Source organism: Antrostomus carolinensis, unplaced genomic scaffold (assembly GCF_000700745.2).
Source record: "Antrostomus carolinensis isolate BGI_N321 unplaced genomic scaffold, ASM70074v2 scaffold49557, whole genome shotgun sequence".
Lineage (NCBI taxonomy): Eukaryota > Metazoa > Chordata > Aves > Caprimulgiformes > Caprimulgidae > Antrostomus > Antrostomus carolinensis.
Window position 1 is genome coordinate 1 of NW_010330442.1, and position 18,787 is coordinate 18,787.

Below are 18,787 nucleotides of genomic sequence, written 5' to 3' on the forward strand. Positions count from 1 at the left end.
ACAAGGGGATTTCAACCCAAAGCGGGGGCCTGGCCGCGGGCAGGGGGCAGCTCGCAGAACCCCCCATTGTAGGGGGTATTTTGGGACCCCAGGGACAGTGGAAAGTCGCCCCTGAGCCTTGGATCCAAGCCCAGGAGCAGCTTTGGCTCTAAAGGTGTTTTCCAACCCAAAATCACCACACAGAGACATGAGGCGGGAGTTGGGAATTTATTTTATCATTTTCTTTTCTTTTTCTCTTTTTTTTTTTCCTTTCTTTTTCCTTGTCACCAGAGACCAGAACCCGTTCCCGTCCCCCAGCTCCCGCACGTCCCCTCTGCGCAGAAGCACCGAAGGATGAACGGCTCCGGAGGGGCAGGAAGGCTGAGGACGGACGGGCAGACGGACGGACGTGGGACGGGAGAGCAGAGCAGGGGATGGGGAGAGCAGAGCTGGAAGGGGGCAGTGGGGGTGGTTTTGGCACTAAAAAAAGGAAAATAGAGATAATCTGCTGGAACTCAGAGGAGTGCGAAGGCTTCTGGCTCGCGCTGCGGGTGGTTCTCGGTGCCCCTGCTGCAGTAGATGAGATTTCCGAAGCCTTTGATGGTCCAAAATCCACCAGCACTAAGTGCCTGGACCATTTGGTCTGCTCACAAATTCCCCCAGCCAGACTTCCAGCCACAGAGGAAATCGATTGACATCTCAGCTCCGGTTCATCCTTCGTCCTTCCCTCACCAGAGATCAAACAGCATCATCACTTCAGTCTTTTTTTTTGTTTGTTTTTCTTTAAAAGAAGCTAATATACAGAATATAAAGCACAATATTTACACCAGTACAGTAAACAGGTTCATTTCCACACTGATCAGTAGTCTGTTTGAATGTGTATAAAAGAAATTCTTACATGACCTAAGAGGAACGGACAAGAAGTGACACAGCAGGGGAACGAGTGGTCAATACCCTCCACTTCAACACATTAAATAATAAATAACTTTGGGCAGAACTTTACACAAGGTGGTTTTAAGGACTGAATTGCGTGTCTCTCGGTGAAACCACGTTACACAAGAAGTGTGGCTAGTGACCAAGCTTTTAATCATCCTCAACCCTTTCTAATCAACAAGAAATTTTAGGATTTCAGATGAAATCTGCGCAGGGATTGTCAGTTTGGGCGGCTGACAACCCGCAGGCGTCGGGTTTGTGGCACAGTGGTACTGGGGTGTCCTGCCATGGAAATGTCACAGGTTTGAAGCCACCCCAGGGTTTGTTTTAAGCATTAACATCATCATTTCCGTCAAAGATGGAGCCAACCACACCTACGAGCACCACCTTTGCTTACAGAAGTGCTTCACTGTTGGAGTGCCTCAAATTAGGAGGGAATTGTGATTTCTAGAAGCATCAAATACCCATTTCTTAGACACAATTGGTTGCTTCTTCAAAAGAGAAGCTTTGAAAGGCTCCCGCAAACACGGAAGGGGCTTAAGACACTGAACTGCACACAAAAAAAAAACAGACAAAAAGAAATAATCAAGTGTTTCTTCACTACTCTGCCAAAGACTTGTGTTCAAGCTTTCAGTGCTCCCCTCCCCAAAAACGGGTTGGCAAGGGATGGAATTAAAAATTTAGCAGGTAGTGTTTCTGGTTCACCTCTAAAACCAGCATTAGTAACTCCAGGACACTTTGTGTTGCCTTGATTGGCAAGTTCTTATTTAAAACTCAAACTGATAGAAGTTACAATCTACTAAAAGTTTAAAAATCAAGCATTTGGGTGACGTAACACTCAAGGCAAAGATTTTTTAAACCTGCGTGTTCCCCTGCAACCAAGTCCTGGACCAGTGCAAAATAAATAAAGAACCAGAAGTCCTGAAGCAACGTGTGGAAAACCCTCATGGGGGTATTATTACTCCATGGAAGCACTACCACTTCTTAATTCTACTGTAATAAATCATGCTTTAAACATTCAGCTCTAAAATGAAGCACTCTCAAACATGAAACACAGTCAGAGACTTCTCAGTATTGCAATTCTCTTCCTCGACGCTCCAACACAAACATTCTTCCACATTTTTCCAGAGCCAAGGGACACAGAAGGAAATAGCTGCTTTACGGGGACCGCAGCGCTGCGGCAAGGCTGTGAGCACCCACCCATCGCAGGGGCTTTTCCTCAGCCAGCCTTGGGCCGGTGACCCAACGTGGATTTTTGCTGGCAGGAATGGTTATGCATTCAAAAAAAATAATAATCATCTCATATGAGAAGTAGCTTTAGATCTATATTCAGGCACGATTCTGAGATATTATTTTGTTTCATCAAGTTAATTCCAATTTATACCAGTGTAAACAAACACAATTTATTTCCCAACCAGGTAGGAGACAAAACCCACTGTGGGGCAGGTTTGAAAGCTACTGTGCTGCAATCACCCCCGGTGTTTAAGAGGGGCAAATGGAGATCCTTACCCTCTCCAGCAGAATGCCTCACACTCAGAGGAAGAAAAACCCCACAAAACCAGGGGAAACAGCACTAATTCTGCAGCTGCAGAAAAGCTGTTCATCTGTTTTGCTTTCCCTCTTGATCCGAGAGAGCGATGGGCGAGTGCTTCACAGCCGTACCTGGTACAGTGTTTCCACGTTGTCACTTGAAATTGTTTGAGGATTTGGAGTCACATCAGAGCAGAAGATACTTTATACAAGGGAAAAATTGCATTTGCTAACAGAATTCTGTTTGCACTTTAAAAACCTCTAATAAAAATAGAATATATACTGTGGTTTTTATAAATAGATTACACACATAATTTAGATGAGTTTCATTATCTTCCCCCAGACACTTTTTTTTAAAGAATTTTGTTTTTTGTTATGTGAACTAATACAATAGTTTACTAAGTCTTTGAAAAAACATTTGTACCACATTATTCTTTGGACATTTTTGAGCATGCAAAAAAGCAACTGCCATTTGTTTACTGAAAACATTTTTTTGTACAAACCCATTTTAGGAATTTGATCTATTATTACACAGCTAACAAGCAAAAAAATTTGCTTCCTTGAAATCCCCTTTTAAAAAATGAGAAACAATGAAGAGGATTTTCTGATTGTAAGTCTAAAAAAGTGTCAATATGACACCGCAGTAAGAATAGAAAACAAAAATAAAGTATTTACAGCTTTACAAAGGAAAAAGAAAGAGGTCATCAAAATCATTTCCAGCATTTTCACAATTGGTTTTTTTTCTGGCAAGCTTTTGATCTGGTTTCTACAGAGTGGTTAAACAACAGGACCACTGTCAGCTAAATCAGCAGCATCGCTTGGAACTAAACCAAAGACCTCCTAGGGAAACTATCAAGGACCAAACCTCCTAACTCCCAAAAGGCTGATCCACCGAGTCCTATACAGCCTAAATAAAAATAAAACCCCAATCCCAAGTATGAAAACACCTTTTTTTTCTTCTTTAAAAAGGGATTACATATGGTTATAAGAAACAGACACCAACAAGCACGGTAATTTACCGTCGTACACATCACCATGGTACACGTTATTTCTAAACCCTCTACTACAGACCCACCACCCGTAACACTTCCCAGCAAACATGACCCTATTACAGATGCTCCCTGGAATTATGGCTATGAGATAAACTGCAGGTGACAGCGTAGCTGGTTTCGACAGCTACATTTCTGCTTCCTCGCTTGGCTCTCACTGTCAAACTGAGGATATTCTTTCCTACCCTCAACATACCAGCTACTAAGTTTCAAGAACACTCAGCTTTTTCCTGCTAGGACACTGAGTTTTAAATAAAAAAAACCCCAAAACCAACCCAAAACACAGCAGCTAAGCCGGACGGGCCGTTGAAATTGCTCAGTTTCTCCAGTACCAAAGAGCATTTCCTAGTTGAGGAGAGCTGAACCACAGCCTCTGACCCAGGCTGATTCACTGTGCAAGGAGATTGCTCAACAATGCCTCCACCAAAGTCACTAAAGCATTGCAGACATTCCGCTTTGGCAGATGGTTTCTCAGCCTCGTGAGAAACTACGGATTAGCAGCTCAAGTTCATACAGGCTTGAAAACCCTTAAGAGTAACTTGATTGAAAACATGCAGTCCCAGCCCCCTCAAAAAAAAATATCACATCTCTTACCCCCACCCACCCACCCCAACTTGCAGCCCTAGTGAACATGACTTTTGCCACTCTGGCCACCTAAGAAATAACAGGAATGAGCACTTTGGAATAAGGTTTCTTTTCCAGAGAAAAGTTATCTACACTTACATGATGGAACAGGCTTTGAAAAAGCCCCTAACCCACACCACAAGAACCAAGAAGTTGCTAGCTACTCTAAGAATAACTGCACTGAGTATTTCCATCAGTAAGGAAACCACAAGAATATCCTCGGGTCTATTTTTTTTTGGATGGAAGCCATCAAGTGTGGATCGTGGCCTCCACACTGTGGATCCAGATGGATCATCCCAGTATTCCTCCCCACTCTGAAAAACACAGGGAACCCACCCGATTCACGTGGCCTGAAAGCACCATCGTGTCCAAGCAGGAGATCTGAACAGCGATGAAACTCCAGGCAGCAACACAGGAAACTCAAACTGAGAAGACATTACTGCACCCACAGTGCCAGTGCCAGCAGAGAACCTCCGAGGTCCTGCTCTTCTGCAGAGCTGCAGACAGAGAAGCATTTCTGTTCATATTTCTGTGCTCTTTTTGGAAGAAACCAACACTGATCTATACTGGCTGTATGCTTACAATGCAACGCCGCTGATTTTAGATCAATACATAAGAGAGGCTTGGAAACAATACTCAGGAAGCTAAAAAAAAGATTGGCCAGCTTACCTTTACATAACACTGAGAGGGTGCTTAAATCGGGTATTTATTTCCCTGTCCAGTCCTAGCACTGCTCCTACAAAGCAGTTCCTAAGCTTCCTGGCAGGAAAAGAAGATACATTTGGTATTTACTCCAAGTCTTGCAACTGCTCTTTAATACACAGTTACCTTTAGGCAGTATTAACTACACTTTCAATCTTGGTCTAAAAAAATAAACAAGAAGTTATTGGCTGAGGTTTTTTATACCCTGTTTTACCTGGCTGAGGTGCTACAATTCCCACTAATAACCGTGAACAGCTTGATGATGCCAGAGTTTCCTCAAAATACCACCAAGTGATCTGACTCTTGATGCTGCTTTCTCCTGTGTAAAAATACAGAAAGATTGACAAAGCCTAGGTCTTCTCATTTTCTCACAGAGAAAGCACATGGCTGTTCTTCCCTCATTCTAGGGCAGCAGTAGTTTGGGATTCATTTTACTACACCCTAAAAAGGATTACAGTATTTTCCAATGTTCAGCTTTTCTGAAGAACAGTGGTCTGGAACTCTCCCAATGTCACGTCTCAAACCTACATCTACAACACCACATGTCAGTTTATCCTGATGCTTCAACTACCCCACTCTAAACATCGTGAAAGCAGCATAAAATGGAGTTACCTCCCTGTCAGCAAAGTAAAAATCTGCAAACACTATGGTTTAAAAAAAAAAATAAAATCCTGAAAAAATAAAACAGAAACCAACATGGGAACTGAAGGGCTGATTCCCCTCTTAATCCAATCAGAGGAAACAAAGGCATTGTAATAAGACATTCCTCCTCAAATGAAGCTCTACAGATAACTAACATGTGCAAATGTGTTTTTAGCTTTCCTTTCCCCAAGAGATAACTGGAGCCCAGCAGGGACCAAACATTCCCTATAAATAAGGCGAGCTTTTTTTTTTTTTTTTCTTTTTTTTTCTGTTTTTTTTTTGCATAGTAGTTTATCAGTGATAGTCCCACCCCACTGAACCCTCCTTTGTCCACCTGCTTTGCCACCGAGCTGAGACCTGCTTCTTCAGATTCTGGAGTCTAGCAGAAAAGCTTATACAAATCTCAAAGGCTCCTTCACTCAGAAAGATGGAATGAAGAATTCCTTTTAATATTGTATAAGTGCTTAATCCTAAAAGCTGTCTCTAAACCCGCTATTATTTTTAAATGTTTACAGTTCAATTTGGAGGCATTCTTTTTTTGTGCCAGACATTGGTAATTGTACCATAATTGTATTGGCTTCGCTTCTCGTTTTGCCAGTGTTCCTTTTGCCAATCAGTTCAATAAAACCATAAGCTTATTGAAATACCCAGAGCCTTTGCAGCACCATTCTCTGCTGCTACCAGATATTTATTTTTTTTTTTAATATTTTTTTTTTTTTTTATAAAAACACCTGCTATTAATATTCCACTGGAGCTCAAAGTGGCTCAGCTTGGGGCAAAGGCACAATTAAAACACCGTATTTTCTTACAGGACTCTGCATTTATGATTTGTATAACAATAGAAATTTACAGCACCAATCCTTGGGTGGGGTGGGGATGCGTGTAGGAATGAGTCCTTAGAAACCCTGTGCAAGGGCTTACAAGTCTTTTCCCTCATCAGTGTATTGTTTTTTTAATCTTTTCTTGTATCTTCCCTTTCACTGGAATGCTCCAACTACGTATCAGCTGACCATGGGCTCCACATCCGTCTCTCTGTCCAACTCATCCTGAATATCATCTGTGTTTCCTGAGTCGCTGCTGGCTACAGAGCTGGGGGATGGAGAATTCCTGTAGGAAAATTCAGAGAAAGGTTTAGACAAAAAATTAAATATCGATGACAGAAGGAAAAAAAAAAGAAAAAGGAACTTTTAAAGAAAATGGTCACTTTCACCTCCCAAAATAATTTAAAATATCCTTGATTAAACTTTAGTTTTACAGTTAATATCAGTAGTGCACTCAGTCATCCCACGTGCTGCCACCCCACCCCTGCCAGCTCTTACACAAACATAAAGGCTGTCCCAGGTTTACAGGTGGGGAAATGGAAAGTAAGTCAATGAACATCCTAAAGAGACTCCCATCATCAACAATACCTACAGTCTCAAAAACTCAAGAAAAGTTTCTGTTTTGTTCTTGTAAGACAGGATGTGTACTGGGGGTAAGCAAGAGACAAGAGAAATCCCTCACAGTATATAAATGGGTTCTTAACTCATAAGAAGACTAAAAACCAAGTTCTTCATACAAGCCTATAGTCAAGATTTAATTTGTGGGTTGGTTTGTTTTAAGAGTTCTAGGTCTGTGACCCAAGACTAAGTTAGAAAAGCACTAATTCCATTTATACTGCCAGTCCTACTGGTGACATCCCTGTTTTTACCATCATGTGTTGAATCCTTAACAATGTATAGGAATCCACACAATGTTACAGGGTTCCTTTTAAGACTGATATACGACCCTGAACAAAACAAGATTATCTAAAGGACAAAGCTTTAGGACAAAATGATATTATTGCCTTTAAAACAAGCTGGCAGGAAACAAGAGCAAAATAAATTCTTGAAGCACCCCAGGCAGAACGGTCACATCTTATATTACCTGTCAGCTGAGCCTTTGATAAGCCTACGACAGGTTTCCATTTGCACATCCAGGCCCCTTTTCATACTGCACATTTCCATGTATTCATGAAGGTGGCGATTCATGTCACTCTTGGCCGTGGCCAATTCCAGCTGTAAGAAATAAGAGAAAAATAATCAGCCTAAGGTGAGTTGCTAGCAGCTTCTCCCAGCTTCACTCGATTTTACACACTGGTGGGGATGCTAAAGCTGCCCAGAGCCAATCCAAAACACCCACACAACATATGTTCAACCTCAGTGTTGCATACTGCCAACTTACTTATTCATCAGCTTATGAAGTGTATTTTAATCAGAGCTCAACATTGGTTTTAAACAACCCTCAAGTGTTTTTTTCTGCTGGTTGGTATCTTGTTTGTCAACACACAGTAATTAATGAAAGTGTATTCTATGCAGGGCAAAGACTTTGAGAAGCTACAGCTGTTGTGTCTGGCAACCTTTGAGGCCACGTCTGGTAAAGCATTTCCCAGTGTGACAGTGGATATGCAAGACAAATAGGGGAAAAAGAAAAATATTCATATTGTCATTAACAACTTCCTTACTTCTATCTGCCCTATTGTTTCTTGGTATTCCTTGTCTCTCGTTTTAAAGAAAGACTCTGTTTCATGGATCAAGTTTCCCAGGTTTTCTTCCTGCAAGGGAAAGGAGGACACAAAGAATTAGCAAGAAATTAAGAAGGAATTCAGTAGCAAACCAAAGATTTTCTTATTTAACCTCATTCAGAAATGCAAGTTATGTTCTTTCATGCAAAGATTTTTTAAAAATATTTTTTACACAGACAAGTAATTGCTTCTTACAACTGGCACACCAAGAAACACATGTTTGTAGTGTGACAGCGGCTTTGTACACACAAGGTAAAGTCTCTGATCAAGGAACCTACAGACCAAAGCTCCAGTAAATAAACACAGATACCTGCTGCAAGCTAGAGAACCAAAGCCATGGATTTTCCTAAACCTTTCACAGTCTGATCACACTGAGATTGTAATTGCTCTCCAGCCATTAGACTCGATTTTTCCTTGCATTGAGCACACCACTACTCACAACTCTGCACTGGAATTCTCATTTTCCAGTGACACGTTCTTACTCTCCAGTCCTTTCTTTCTCCATGTATGCTCTGCACACATTTTTTCCTCTTGAAATTCTTCACTTCACTGATAAAGCAAGCTCACTCCAGCACACTTCCAATCAAAGTATCACACATTAAGAACACACACTGTCCCAAAGGAAACATCCTGCCAGACAACAGCTCCTGTACCATCATTGCTTTGGATTGACAGTACAGTCTGGGCTACAACACACACAGCACTATTTAATGCTGTCACAGAGACTAAAACAATGGCATTGTTCTCTCTCTCATGTTATTGCCTACCTCCCTTTTCCAGAAAAAAAAACCCAAACAATTTAATGCAACCACACTGATGAGTGTTAATTATATTGCCATCCTTTGGTGACGTCAGTGGCAGCTTTATCAGGATCATAGCTGGTATCAGCATCAGGCTATCCAGCCTGTAGTTACAGGAATCATTCCACTTATCCTTTCATAGGCAGCAGCGTTTTAAGGAGGAAGGTCACAAAAGAAGGTGGCTAGGACACCGCTTAAGAACTTGAAAGGAATAAAGCCAGAGGAAGGAAGATTCAGGCATGTAAAGCACTATGTTAAAGACCAGGCACAGACGGAGCAGTCTTTATTCTCAATCTCCATCTACAAGACAAATCTACCCTTTCCTTGTATAATTTTCATTTAGAAGGATTTAAGCTTCTTAAAACCTTCAGAGTTTTCGCACGGAAGGGTCTGAGTTCGGCAATATTCCTCTGATAGCTGGGCTTATACACGCACACACGGGCATATGCAAATAAATCTGTCACTAATTCCAGCACATGGCTGCACGTTATCACTCTGCCACTCTCCCTGCTCAAAAGGAGACATGTAGCTAAGTACGCTGCTTTCTGCAGCCCTAGCACTTCTAGGTAATCTCCGCAGTTTCCGAGTACACCAGATGATACACAAATGGGAAGATGGAAATTAACACACCCCTGGCAGTCACCACAAGACAATATTCAGGAGACTGCTGCCTCAGCATCTTTACACTACAGCGATGGTGGAAGAAGGCAGGATTATTTCTTACCTCCTGCTGTCACGCTACTCAGGAATGAAATAATAGCACCACATTTAAGACTGCCCACACAAAGCCCAACCTTGCCATTTCAATCTCTCTTTAGGCTTGTTTAAAAAGGCTCAGGAGTCACTGAATGAGGCAGCATGCAGCCATTAGCTTACTTTGCATGGGATCTTAAGGATTAAAAGCAAGCTGTTTATTATCCACCAACACCAGGAGATTCCTATTGACTGGGAAGATAGAAGCACAAGATTCATGGGTTGAGAAGATCCCTGGGGCCTCATACAGTCCTGCAGCCACAGCTTCTTTGTTTGTGATGGACTGGATTTACTTTAACATCTTCCACAGACCATAATCAGTTAATTTTTCTCCCAGCTAGAGTAAGTGTGCAATACTGTGTACTATTTTGGTTGGAACTAGATGATCTTTAAGGTCCCTTCCAACCTAAACCATTCTGTGATTCATTCTATGATTTTAACAATTAAAGTGTGAATGATAATCTGAAGAGAAAGTGAGATGCTGTGTGGAAGACACAGGGCTTTAGCTAAATGACTGGTTAGGGTGACAGACTGCATGATGCTCCTGTAACAGCTATCCACATTAGATCTTTTGACACTCACTTGGTACTTTTAAATACTCAGTTTGAAGGAGCAGAAGAGATGAAGTTTGCCAAATAAACTGATTGCACAGACTGAAAAGCAGCCATAGAGAGAAAGCACTAAGAGGATTTTAAAATCAAAGCAAGTTTGCGTGGCAAAGTAGATCACCAGTCAAATATCCAAAGGCTCAGACAGCTAAAAGAGCAGCTGAGGGATACAGTTTCTGCAGAGAAGAGTTGGAAAAAAATAATAAAATAAACTCACTTCTCCTTGGAGGTCAATTGAAGGATTGCAGTTTGTGAAATCTTCCCAAAGAAGCAATGTTTCCTCATTCTCCTCCCATGTTAAACTATCGCAGTCATCATCAAAATCAAATGTCTCACGACTGTTAAGATAACAGAAAAGGCATTAGTAAAAACTACTCCAGCCCCACTCCCTCAGTCCTTCAATTCATCTTCTGGAAAAAAGGGACTGTGAGAACTGACTGACGGAGACAATGCAGCAGCTGAAAAGCCTCACAGTTTTTACAAGCAGGTTTTACCACTGTCCAAGTCCTTCACTCCTGGGCTCTTTGCCACCCCAAAGCAGAATAAAAGATCCTTGTTAGCATTGCTGGTCCAAGCGCACAGTCCTAGCTCTGGCCTCCAGATGGTGCTGCACATTAGTTTCCCTTGTTTCCAAAACCACAAAAATGTTTTAAAACTATTCTTTATAGATGGGAAAATGAGTCCAAACACAGTTTGAGGAATTTTACAAGAATCAGCCACTAGAAGACTCCCTGCTGATTTTCATGTTGAAGTTCAGCCAGTGTTTTCCCTGCAGCACTTGGAAAATATTATTGTCGAAAGTAACAGCTATGAAAATAACTGAACCCCAAAATGAGTGCAGGTGAGCATCAATGCTTATTGTTGACTTGAACAATAAAGATAGTACTACAGCCACTTAAGACTGAGAACAAACAGTGGCAAGAGTGGCCTTTAACACCGTTATTTGGCCACGCTCCTTTAGTACGGTCAGTTGTGCAATAAAGGAAAGTTTCAGAAGGCACTCGAGTCCCTTTTGGTTTGAACAGCAGCAGAGCAAAACACCAGTAGCTGCTTCTTGTCCTTGTTAAGGAGGCCTGTCCAAAAGCTGAGATTGCTCCCAGAAGTAGTCTGCTAACTTCAGATTGATGCATTTTTGTTACTTTAGTTCACTTCCTTTTAAGCAGATAACATCTCAGTCCGGAAGCTGAGTCCAATACTGTCTTTAGGGGGCTGAAGAGCTTGGCAAAAAGAGACAGGCTATTTGTCTATACTCAGCATGACTTTAAAAAATAATTTTTAAAAAACCCCAATAAACTTGGACATACAGGATTGTGCCTTTTGCAAGTCAGCTTCTTCAAATCAGTTTCTTTTTGCAAGAGCTAACCTTGACAGAAAGCACAAAGGCTCCCAGTCCTGACTGCTGCTGACTTCAGACACACCTGCTGTTCAAAGCTGACTGCATTTTGACTTTTTACCACTAGACACTTAAAGATTAACTTCATTACAGATAAAATGCAGGTTGTTTTCAGTTTCTGTTAATGAGATAAGCTATTCAGCAAGTTATAAAATATTCTTTTCTACCTCACAAAGCCCCCAAACCTCCTTAGCCTTCAATAAGCCACAAACTGTTCAACATCAACCACATCTGCACATAACAAGATTCCTGCAGCACTATGTACCAAATAAGATGGGACTAGGAGATAAGAATTTCATTAGCAGCACCAACAGAAACTGGATATCACAGGACAGGTTTAAGGACAAAGCTAAAAACTAAATGCATTACCAACCCAGTAGATGAATTTTAGCATCTTGCTTTTGTAAAAAATCCACGTGCTATCTTGCTGTTACTCTGGATTCTAGCAGTGAAGTCAAAAATCTGTATTTATTACACTACATATTAATAAGGACCTAAAAACATCTAGAACAAGAGTCCTAACAAGAGGAGTTACCTACAGCTTCTGCAAAAAATGTGCCCTCCTATATGTGAAATTCAGAAGGAAAGACACACACACCCTGAAAACAGAACTTTGGGCCACAGCTGACAACAGAAGAGGAGCTAGTGCTCCTTAGAGAATTTCTTGTGTACTCCTACAGATTAAATACTGTCCCACGTTGTGTGGGAAAGCACTGGGAATTCTTCCCTCTGCGGTCACTGCAGAAGTTGGCAGAAGACACCCATATTCAAACACTAGGAATTTCAGACCTAGGGTGCTTGCTGGGGCTCTTCTCTAGCAAAAGAAAACAGCAGAGCCCCTCAAAAGTCTCACCAGGCTGTGGATACCTCCAGCATTTCTAGAACAGGAGGAAGAGAACAGCAGGGCACATCACCAACCAGCTTCCTGAACTGCTTTGTGTAGCACCAAGGTGCAGATCTCTTCTCAGCTTCCTAATGCTCCAATCTGGGGTAAAGCTTTAGGCAAAATCAATTGCAATTCTCCCAGTTCGGGAGAACAGGTCTTGCAGAAAGGATTAAAAACACCAACGTTCTTGGAATCTATAAACTTTCCTCCACTGCTACAACTGATCTTCTGGACAGATCCACCACTACCATTTGCCTATAGCTCAACTGAAAAATCATCCAAAATACCACAGAAGTTTGTATCCATTTTGAACTGAGCTTTCAGTGACGTTGCCAAATTCTATCCAGCCTAAGCAGCAGCAAGGTTCTTTCCAAAACTCTAGAAATCTAATATTCAGCAAAACATACAGAACAGACTCAAATTTTGTACTTTTTTTTTCCCCCCCATGTCTCTTCTTTTGCTGCTGTTACAGCAGCATATAAACATCTAGTTTTACTACTATATTTTTATATTCTCTGTGGTCCTCTCTGCTTAAGGGAGGAACTAAAACCAGTTTCTGTTAGAAAATCTTCAAGTATGTACCACCCTGGCAGCTCAAGGTTCACTGGGTTGAAAAAAATAATACTTCCAAAAGCATATAGAAATAACTCAATACTTGAGTTCTGGGATTAAATCTGCATTTTGGAAGAAGTCTTCCCCACGTTGTTCACAATACTCACAGCTGATTAAACATACGCTTCATTTCATCTGTGATGTTCAGCGAACAGCTGACCTCATCATCAGAGAACCTGCCATTGTCTCCATCCTGTTCAGAGAGGTCGTCGTCAGATGCAAGCTTGCGTTCTTTCTTCTTGGAAGCCACCTTAATTGGAGAGAAGAGCAGTAACTAGAAGGTTCAACTGAAGTGCTGTGCCACGAGGACGGAAATAAAGAAGGAAAGCCATTAGGTTTGAGCAAATATAACTGTTCATCAGGTCCCAGGCAATTCAGGGATCACTTGTATTCAAGACAGGAGTTGTATCTGTTAATGAGTGGTGAACACAGAGCACAAGGAAGCAGTTCAGAACAGCGAAGAGCAAAGCAAGCTGCAGGCTGCCAGCACTCTACAGATGTTCATCTGTTCACTGACACCCATCTATGATCTACCAGAGAACATGCAGAGGTTAGAATGATACAGGGTAAAAGCGTAAGCTGGCAGGAGTGCCCAGGCAACAGGCTTGAGAGCAGTGACAGAACTCTCCCTCTCCTGCCACCACCACAGGCTGTTGCTCCCAGTGTTGAACCACCATGAAAGAGTAGAAGGGAAGCCTGTCTAGAGAGCCTTTGTTTCAGGGTCATCCCCATCCCTGCTAGTCTGCAGGTTGACAGAAGAAGGGTTAACTGAACCATGAAAACTGCCTGGACAACCTCAAAGAAATGAAGTTCACAGATGTGCAGAGAACTCAAGGGATACCCCTGCAGAGGATGCAGAGGATGGCTTCTTCATCTGAGGACTGTGAGCATAAGAGATATTCACTGATGGCGTCAGACAGACAGTCTGTCCCCAGCCTCCTGCCATTTTTCCTCTACTTGGCATATAAACCATCCCTCATCGGTATTGTTCTCCACACTGATCATTTTAACCACTGCATGCTTGACCAAAAGTGTGCTTTGCAGTTACCTTTGAGCAGAAAGACACAGCAATTCTACTCAAAGACAAGAAGGAATCACTAGTACAATGCTATGGCTCAACACACCAGAAAAATTATTGTCTCCAGTAAGGAGATTGGAATCTTTCAGGATGCCTAAGGAAAAAAAAAACCCATCAAAAATTCAGGTAACTTCACTATAGCCAGAAAGCAGAACCAGTAGAGACCACAAGGACCTTCTACAGGTTTTTTTGTCCAGCATTTAGCACACTATATAGCATCACTACACAGAGAAAAGCATCAGACTCACTGAAAGACTGAGCAAGACACATTTAGATCAAAGTAGGAGGAAGTTGGGTTAATCGCAATTGAAATTGCAGTTATGACAGAAGACCAACTGCATGGGGAGTTACAGGTTTGCTCCACGCAGAGCTGGAACTACTTTGCCTTTGGAGCAAATTAAATGACTTTCCTACAAGCACCAAGGAGCCACAATAGCTCAAGGAAAGCAACTGGAGCTTCTAGTCTCACAAAGCAGTCATAGCTCACCACCACAGAAGCGTTATTTCTGGCCACGGAGCTTGAGGCAGAAATAAGAACATTCAGATGACAGTTCTACGAGCTTAAAACCTCTCACTTGTGAAGGGAACAAATGTGAGGAAGGCATTTATACAAACCTAAACCCTGTAATGCTTTTTTTTCCCCTGCATTCATTGTAGATTAGCATCATGTCTTAAAGGTCACCCTGAGACTTCTCTTTTTAAACTCTCCAAGTTTTGTGCTCTTAGCACTACAGCAGCTTCTGCAGAAGGGAGCTACACTACAGACAGAGAAAGAAGAAAATACGTCTACATAGAGAAATTTCAAGAAAAGGCAAATGACCTGGACCACACTCCTCAACACTGCTCCCTCTTCTCCCCTCACTTCTTGTCCTACCCTACGGAAAATTCATGGCCTAATCACCTGGAATATCTTGGAAACGTCTTCAGAGTTGCGCTGCTGCGCTACATCACACAGCTTGGCTGTGATATCGATTCGCCGACAGATGTCCATGTCCACCTTCATGGCCTTTTCTTGAATCTTTGTGTCCAGGTCTGTCATGGGCTGCAGGAAGGACAGTAGTGATTATCTTCTATTATTATACAGTTCAGGAAAGAAGAGATACCCCACAGTATCTCTCTAACCCCAGGGCATACCATTCTTAAACAATATTACATCTTGTTCTCTGGAAAAGGCAGTACATGGACAATCTAAATAGACTAGATAGCTAACAATTAACATTCATAGCTGATTCTAATTAAATTTCAATTCACAGTGATTTGCCACCGAAAAACCTGTACCCACCCCAAAACAACTGCTAGGTGTGGCAACAGTAAACATTTAGGGGTCAATAAAGCTTTAAAAATGACGGAGAAAAACCCTGTTGAGCATGTGAGGAACAGAATGAAATCTAAAACCTGGTGAGTATGCACGACTTCCCCCACTTGCAGACAGAAAAATTGTGCCTGCAAGGAGGAAGTTGCTTTTAAAACAGAATCCAGGCTACTCAGCAAGTTCATACATACCATGAAAACATCAAATCAAGACTGGATCTAACGAGATCCATGAAAGGTTGTGACACAGAAAATACTCCCCATTAGCATTAACCTGGCTTCCAGCCTAGCAAAAATTCTACATGAAAAATATTTGGTCTTGCTTCACTCTGGGCAGTAATTATAAACATCATTTATAAGAAATACTCCCAGACAGTACAGCTGGCTCCTTATGAAGGAACATTGTTCCACAAAAAGCATATTTTCCAGCCTAGATGAGACTTACTCTGTTGGAAAGTACCACTTCAATGGCTAGGCAACACTTCCACTTTGACCAGAAAAGCTGAAAAACTCTTTGCAGAGCTTTTTTAAATAACAAATCCCCTTTCCAAGAAGAAAGCTTTGGGTTGTTGGTGGTTTTGTGTTGTTTTCTTTTGTTTTTTAATTATTAGACAGAGTTCTTCTCCAGCCCCTGTCAACCACCCTTGGACAAGTTAAGAGATTTTTGTTTTACAAACTGACTGAGAAAAAGAAACCTCTAAACACTGACACAGTCTAAACACAATCTAATCAACTGAATAGGTACCAGTGATTCTTTCTGCAGGAAGGAAAGCGTCACAGGCCAACATTTTGTATTTCTCTGCTCTAAATATTTACCCAGTGGGATTCAAAACAAGGATTGTCACTGCTCTCCTTAGGCTCTCTTCTCCCTTACGCTTTGCCAAGCCCAAAGCACACTTGCTCTCAAGTGGAGGAGGATGTTTGCATTCACCGCCGCCCTTTTTGTACACAGAGAGCCACGTTTCTTCCTCAGCTAAAAAGTCATCCCAGTGATGGAGCCCTAACAGGTGTCTCCCTTTCACATCACCTCTAACCTCTGCCTGTTCTCGATTAAACACTAAAAGAAGAGACAGCTAATTGCAGAATTTCACATGAACAGATCTAGTGGGCCTGAGAGAATGTATTTGACACCAGGGAGCGGGTTCTGCAAGCTTGTATAAAGACAGAAAGAAGCAGTTCTACACAAAATCACAGAATAAATAAGCATAATAGGACATATTTATTAGACAACTGGCATCAGCACTACTGCAGTCTTACAGAGAATGGCACCTCACTGTTCATCTGGCTTGTCTTTCTAGATATCTGCATGGGTACATGCTCACAGTATTTCTAAATGTAAGAAAATTATCCAGTCATAGCCCAAAAGATCCTCCAGCTTTGAAGTAAATATCTAATGAGACATAAGGAAATTCCTGAGAAAACAAGTCTTTTTAAAAAAGAAAATCAGATTGAAGCAGCACTGGAAACAAAGGCAGATACCTGAACCAGTGATACTGGGTTAATCTCTTCAGAGCTTTCATAAAGGGAGTTGGGAAACACCTATAGCATCTTCCTTTTTGAACGTGACTTTCTTGCGTGCCTCAGAGCAAAATCCCCCTTGTTAGCAGCACAGGGTGCTGCAGGGTGATGAATCCTTTACTCTAACCTGTGAGTTCTCCAACACTTTTTTATTTGCCAGGGCTGCAGATCTGAATGCTAGCACTGCCAGCTGCGGAGAACGGGGAAGGGAGGGAAGAGTCCGGGTTATGGGTTAAGCAGCAAGTTAATGCATCTCTACACAGACCAGACAGGAAGCAGGGGGAAGGGTGATCTGTCTGATGCATTAGATCATAAAGGCAGCCATACTGCTAACTACAAAGCAGCACTCACTAAGACCATAACCTTTTTATGAATGAAGCCATTTGCATGACACACACATTTCACAAAGGCAGTGGGAGTTGGCCACTCCGCTCTCCAGTGTACTTACATCACTCATCAGACCCTTAAAGACCACAAGTTCTGCTTTCAGTCTCTCAATCTTTTCATTTAACTCCTCCTGGAGAGCTTCCGCTTCCTGTGCCTCCTGCAAGAGAAAGCACACAAAGAATTAAGAGGTAGTAGGGCAACATATGCTTCCTCACTTAACTCAGCCAGGGCTGATAAGGCATGTCACCACCCCCGCGTTTCACTTTGTCGGAAACATCAGCACCTTCCTGCTTCAGCTTCCAAACATGAACACTGTTCTCTAGCATCCAGCAACACAGTCAGCTGCTCCAGCTAGAGGAGAGCTTTTTAATTTAAAAAAAAATCAAATCCCAGACTGGTTTGGGTTGGAAGGGACCTTAAAACTCATCCAGTTCCAACCCCCCTGCCAGCAGCAGGGACACCTTCCACTAGCATGATGAGTAGCATCATAAATGGCACAGAGAAAACCTTTCAACACACACTATTCAAACCTTACCTCTCTCAAGGTTTCTACCATAGATTCCAGACTCATTCTTCTCGTCAGCTCCTCTTCCCATCTGAAAGACAAGATTTGCAGACAAAGTGTTAACTATGGAAAAAAAAGATTTTTATTTTTTCCCCCCAAAATCACAAGTCTTCTGATAGCTGTGGGATGATGACAGTTATTTGAAATGTAAAGCAGATGGTCTCCCACACTTGTACACCCTCAAACCAGTGACATTAAGACTGTAAGAGAATAAAAGCTAAATTCACTTTCATTGGGATCAGTACTGTTCCTGCTCTCCTGTGCAATATTTGGTTGCAAATAAGGTGGGAAATTTTCAATGCAAAAAGAATTGGTTGAAGGTAAATTAATCTAAATCAGCAGTCTTACTATTTATCTGCTTGGTCCAATCAATTCATACATTTATGTGCCTCCTACATCAAAATCCTCAATAATCTACATGCCTCAGTCATTTCCCAGCACTATAATTGCAAGGAGAGTACTCAGGCAAGCATCCCTGAATGCAGGATATACACCCTCGCTGCTGCTGCAGCACTGAATGGGTAGAAGGAATTAAAATTACAAATGGTATAATTAAACCTCGTACTACAAGCATCATGATGTTTGAGTTCATTATTGGATTACATCTAAAAAATATCTGGCAGTTCCTGGTTTTAAGCACAGAAACTCTTTAAAGAGCAAATACCAGTATTTGACAACACCAATTTGAAAGCTAAGATTCTCGAAAATGTTGATGATACACGTTTATACACATGGAGTATAAATGTGGTTATGGTTTCAGTTTGGGGGGGAGGGGGGAAGAGAAAATAAAATGTGTCCCACTCTTTTTGGAGGGGCAGCAGTGCCATACAAGAGTTGCCCAGTTTATTATAACAACAGGAATTACACCCCTGGAA

The 18,787-nt window shown here is 41.8% G+C and overlaps 1 protein-coding gene across 1 annotated transcript; it reads right to left on the reverse strand.

Annotated features, from left to right (window-relative positions):
• Positions 1-6,460: 6,460 nt before the first annotated feature.
• Positions 6,461-17,939, reverse strand: IFFO2 (intermediate filament family orphan 2). Its single transcript, XM_010172908.1, has 9 exons — positions 17,883-17,939; positions 17,409-17,504; positions 15,033-15,173; positions 13,161-13,303; positions 10,380-10,500; positions 8,312-8,314; positions 7,942-8,031; positions 7,365-7,495; positions 6,461-6,566 (listed from the first exon to the last, which is right to left on the reverse strand). Exons 1-9 carry the CDS (start codon positions 17,916-17,918, stop codon positions 6,461-6,463), a joined length of 867 nt encoding a protein of 288 aa, XP_010171210.1. The 5' UTR covers positions 17,919-17,939.
• Between the last annotated feature and the right edge of the window lie 848 nt (positions 17,940-18,787).

Excerpts from the sequence above, each read along its gene's own strand:
- IFFO2 (XM_010172908.1), bottom strand. The coding sequence starts at position 17,918 with ATGAGTCTGGAATCTATGGTAGAAACCTTGAGAGAG. Across the intron at positions 7,496-7,941 it reads AAACAATAGGGCAGATAGAA|CTGGAATTGGCCACGGCCAA; the intron begins GTAAGGAAGTTG and ends TATTTCTTACAG. Across the intron at positions 6,567-7,364 it reads ATCAAAGGCTCAGCTGACAG|GAATTCTCCATCCCCCAGCT; the intron begins GTAATATAAGAT and ends ATTTTCCTACAG.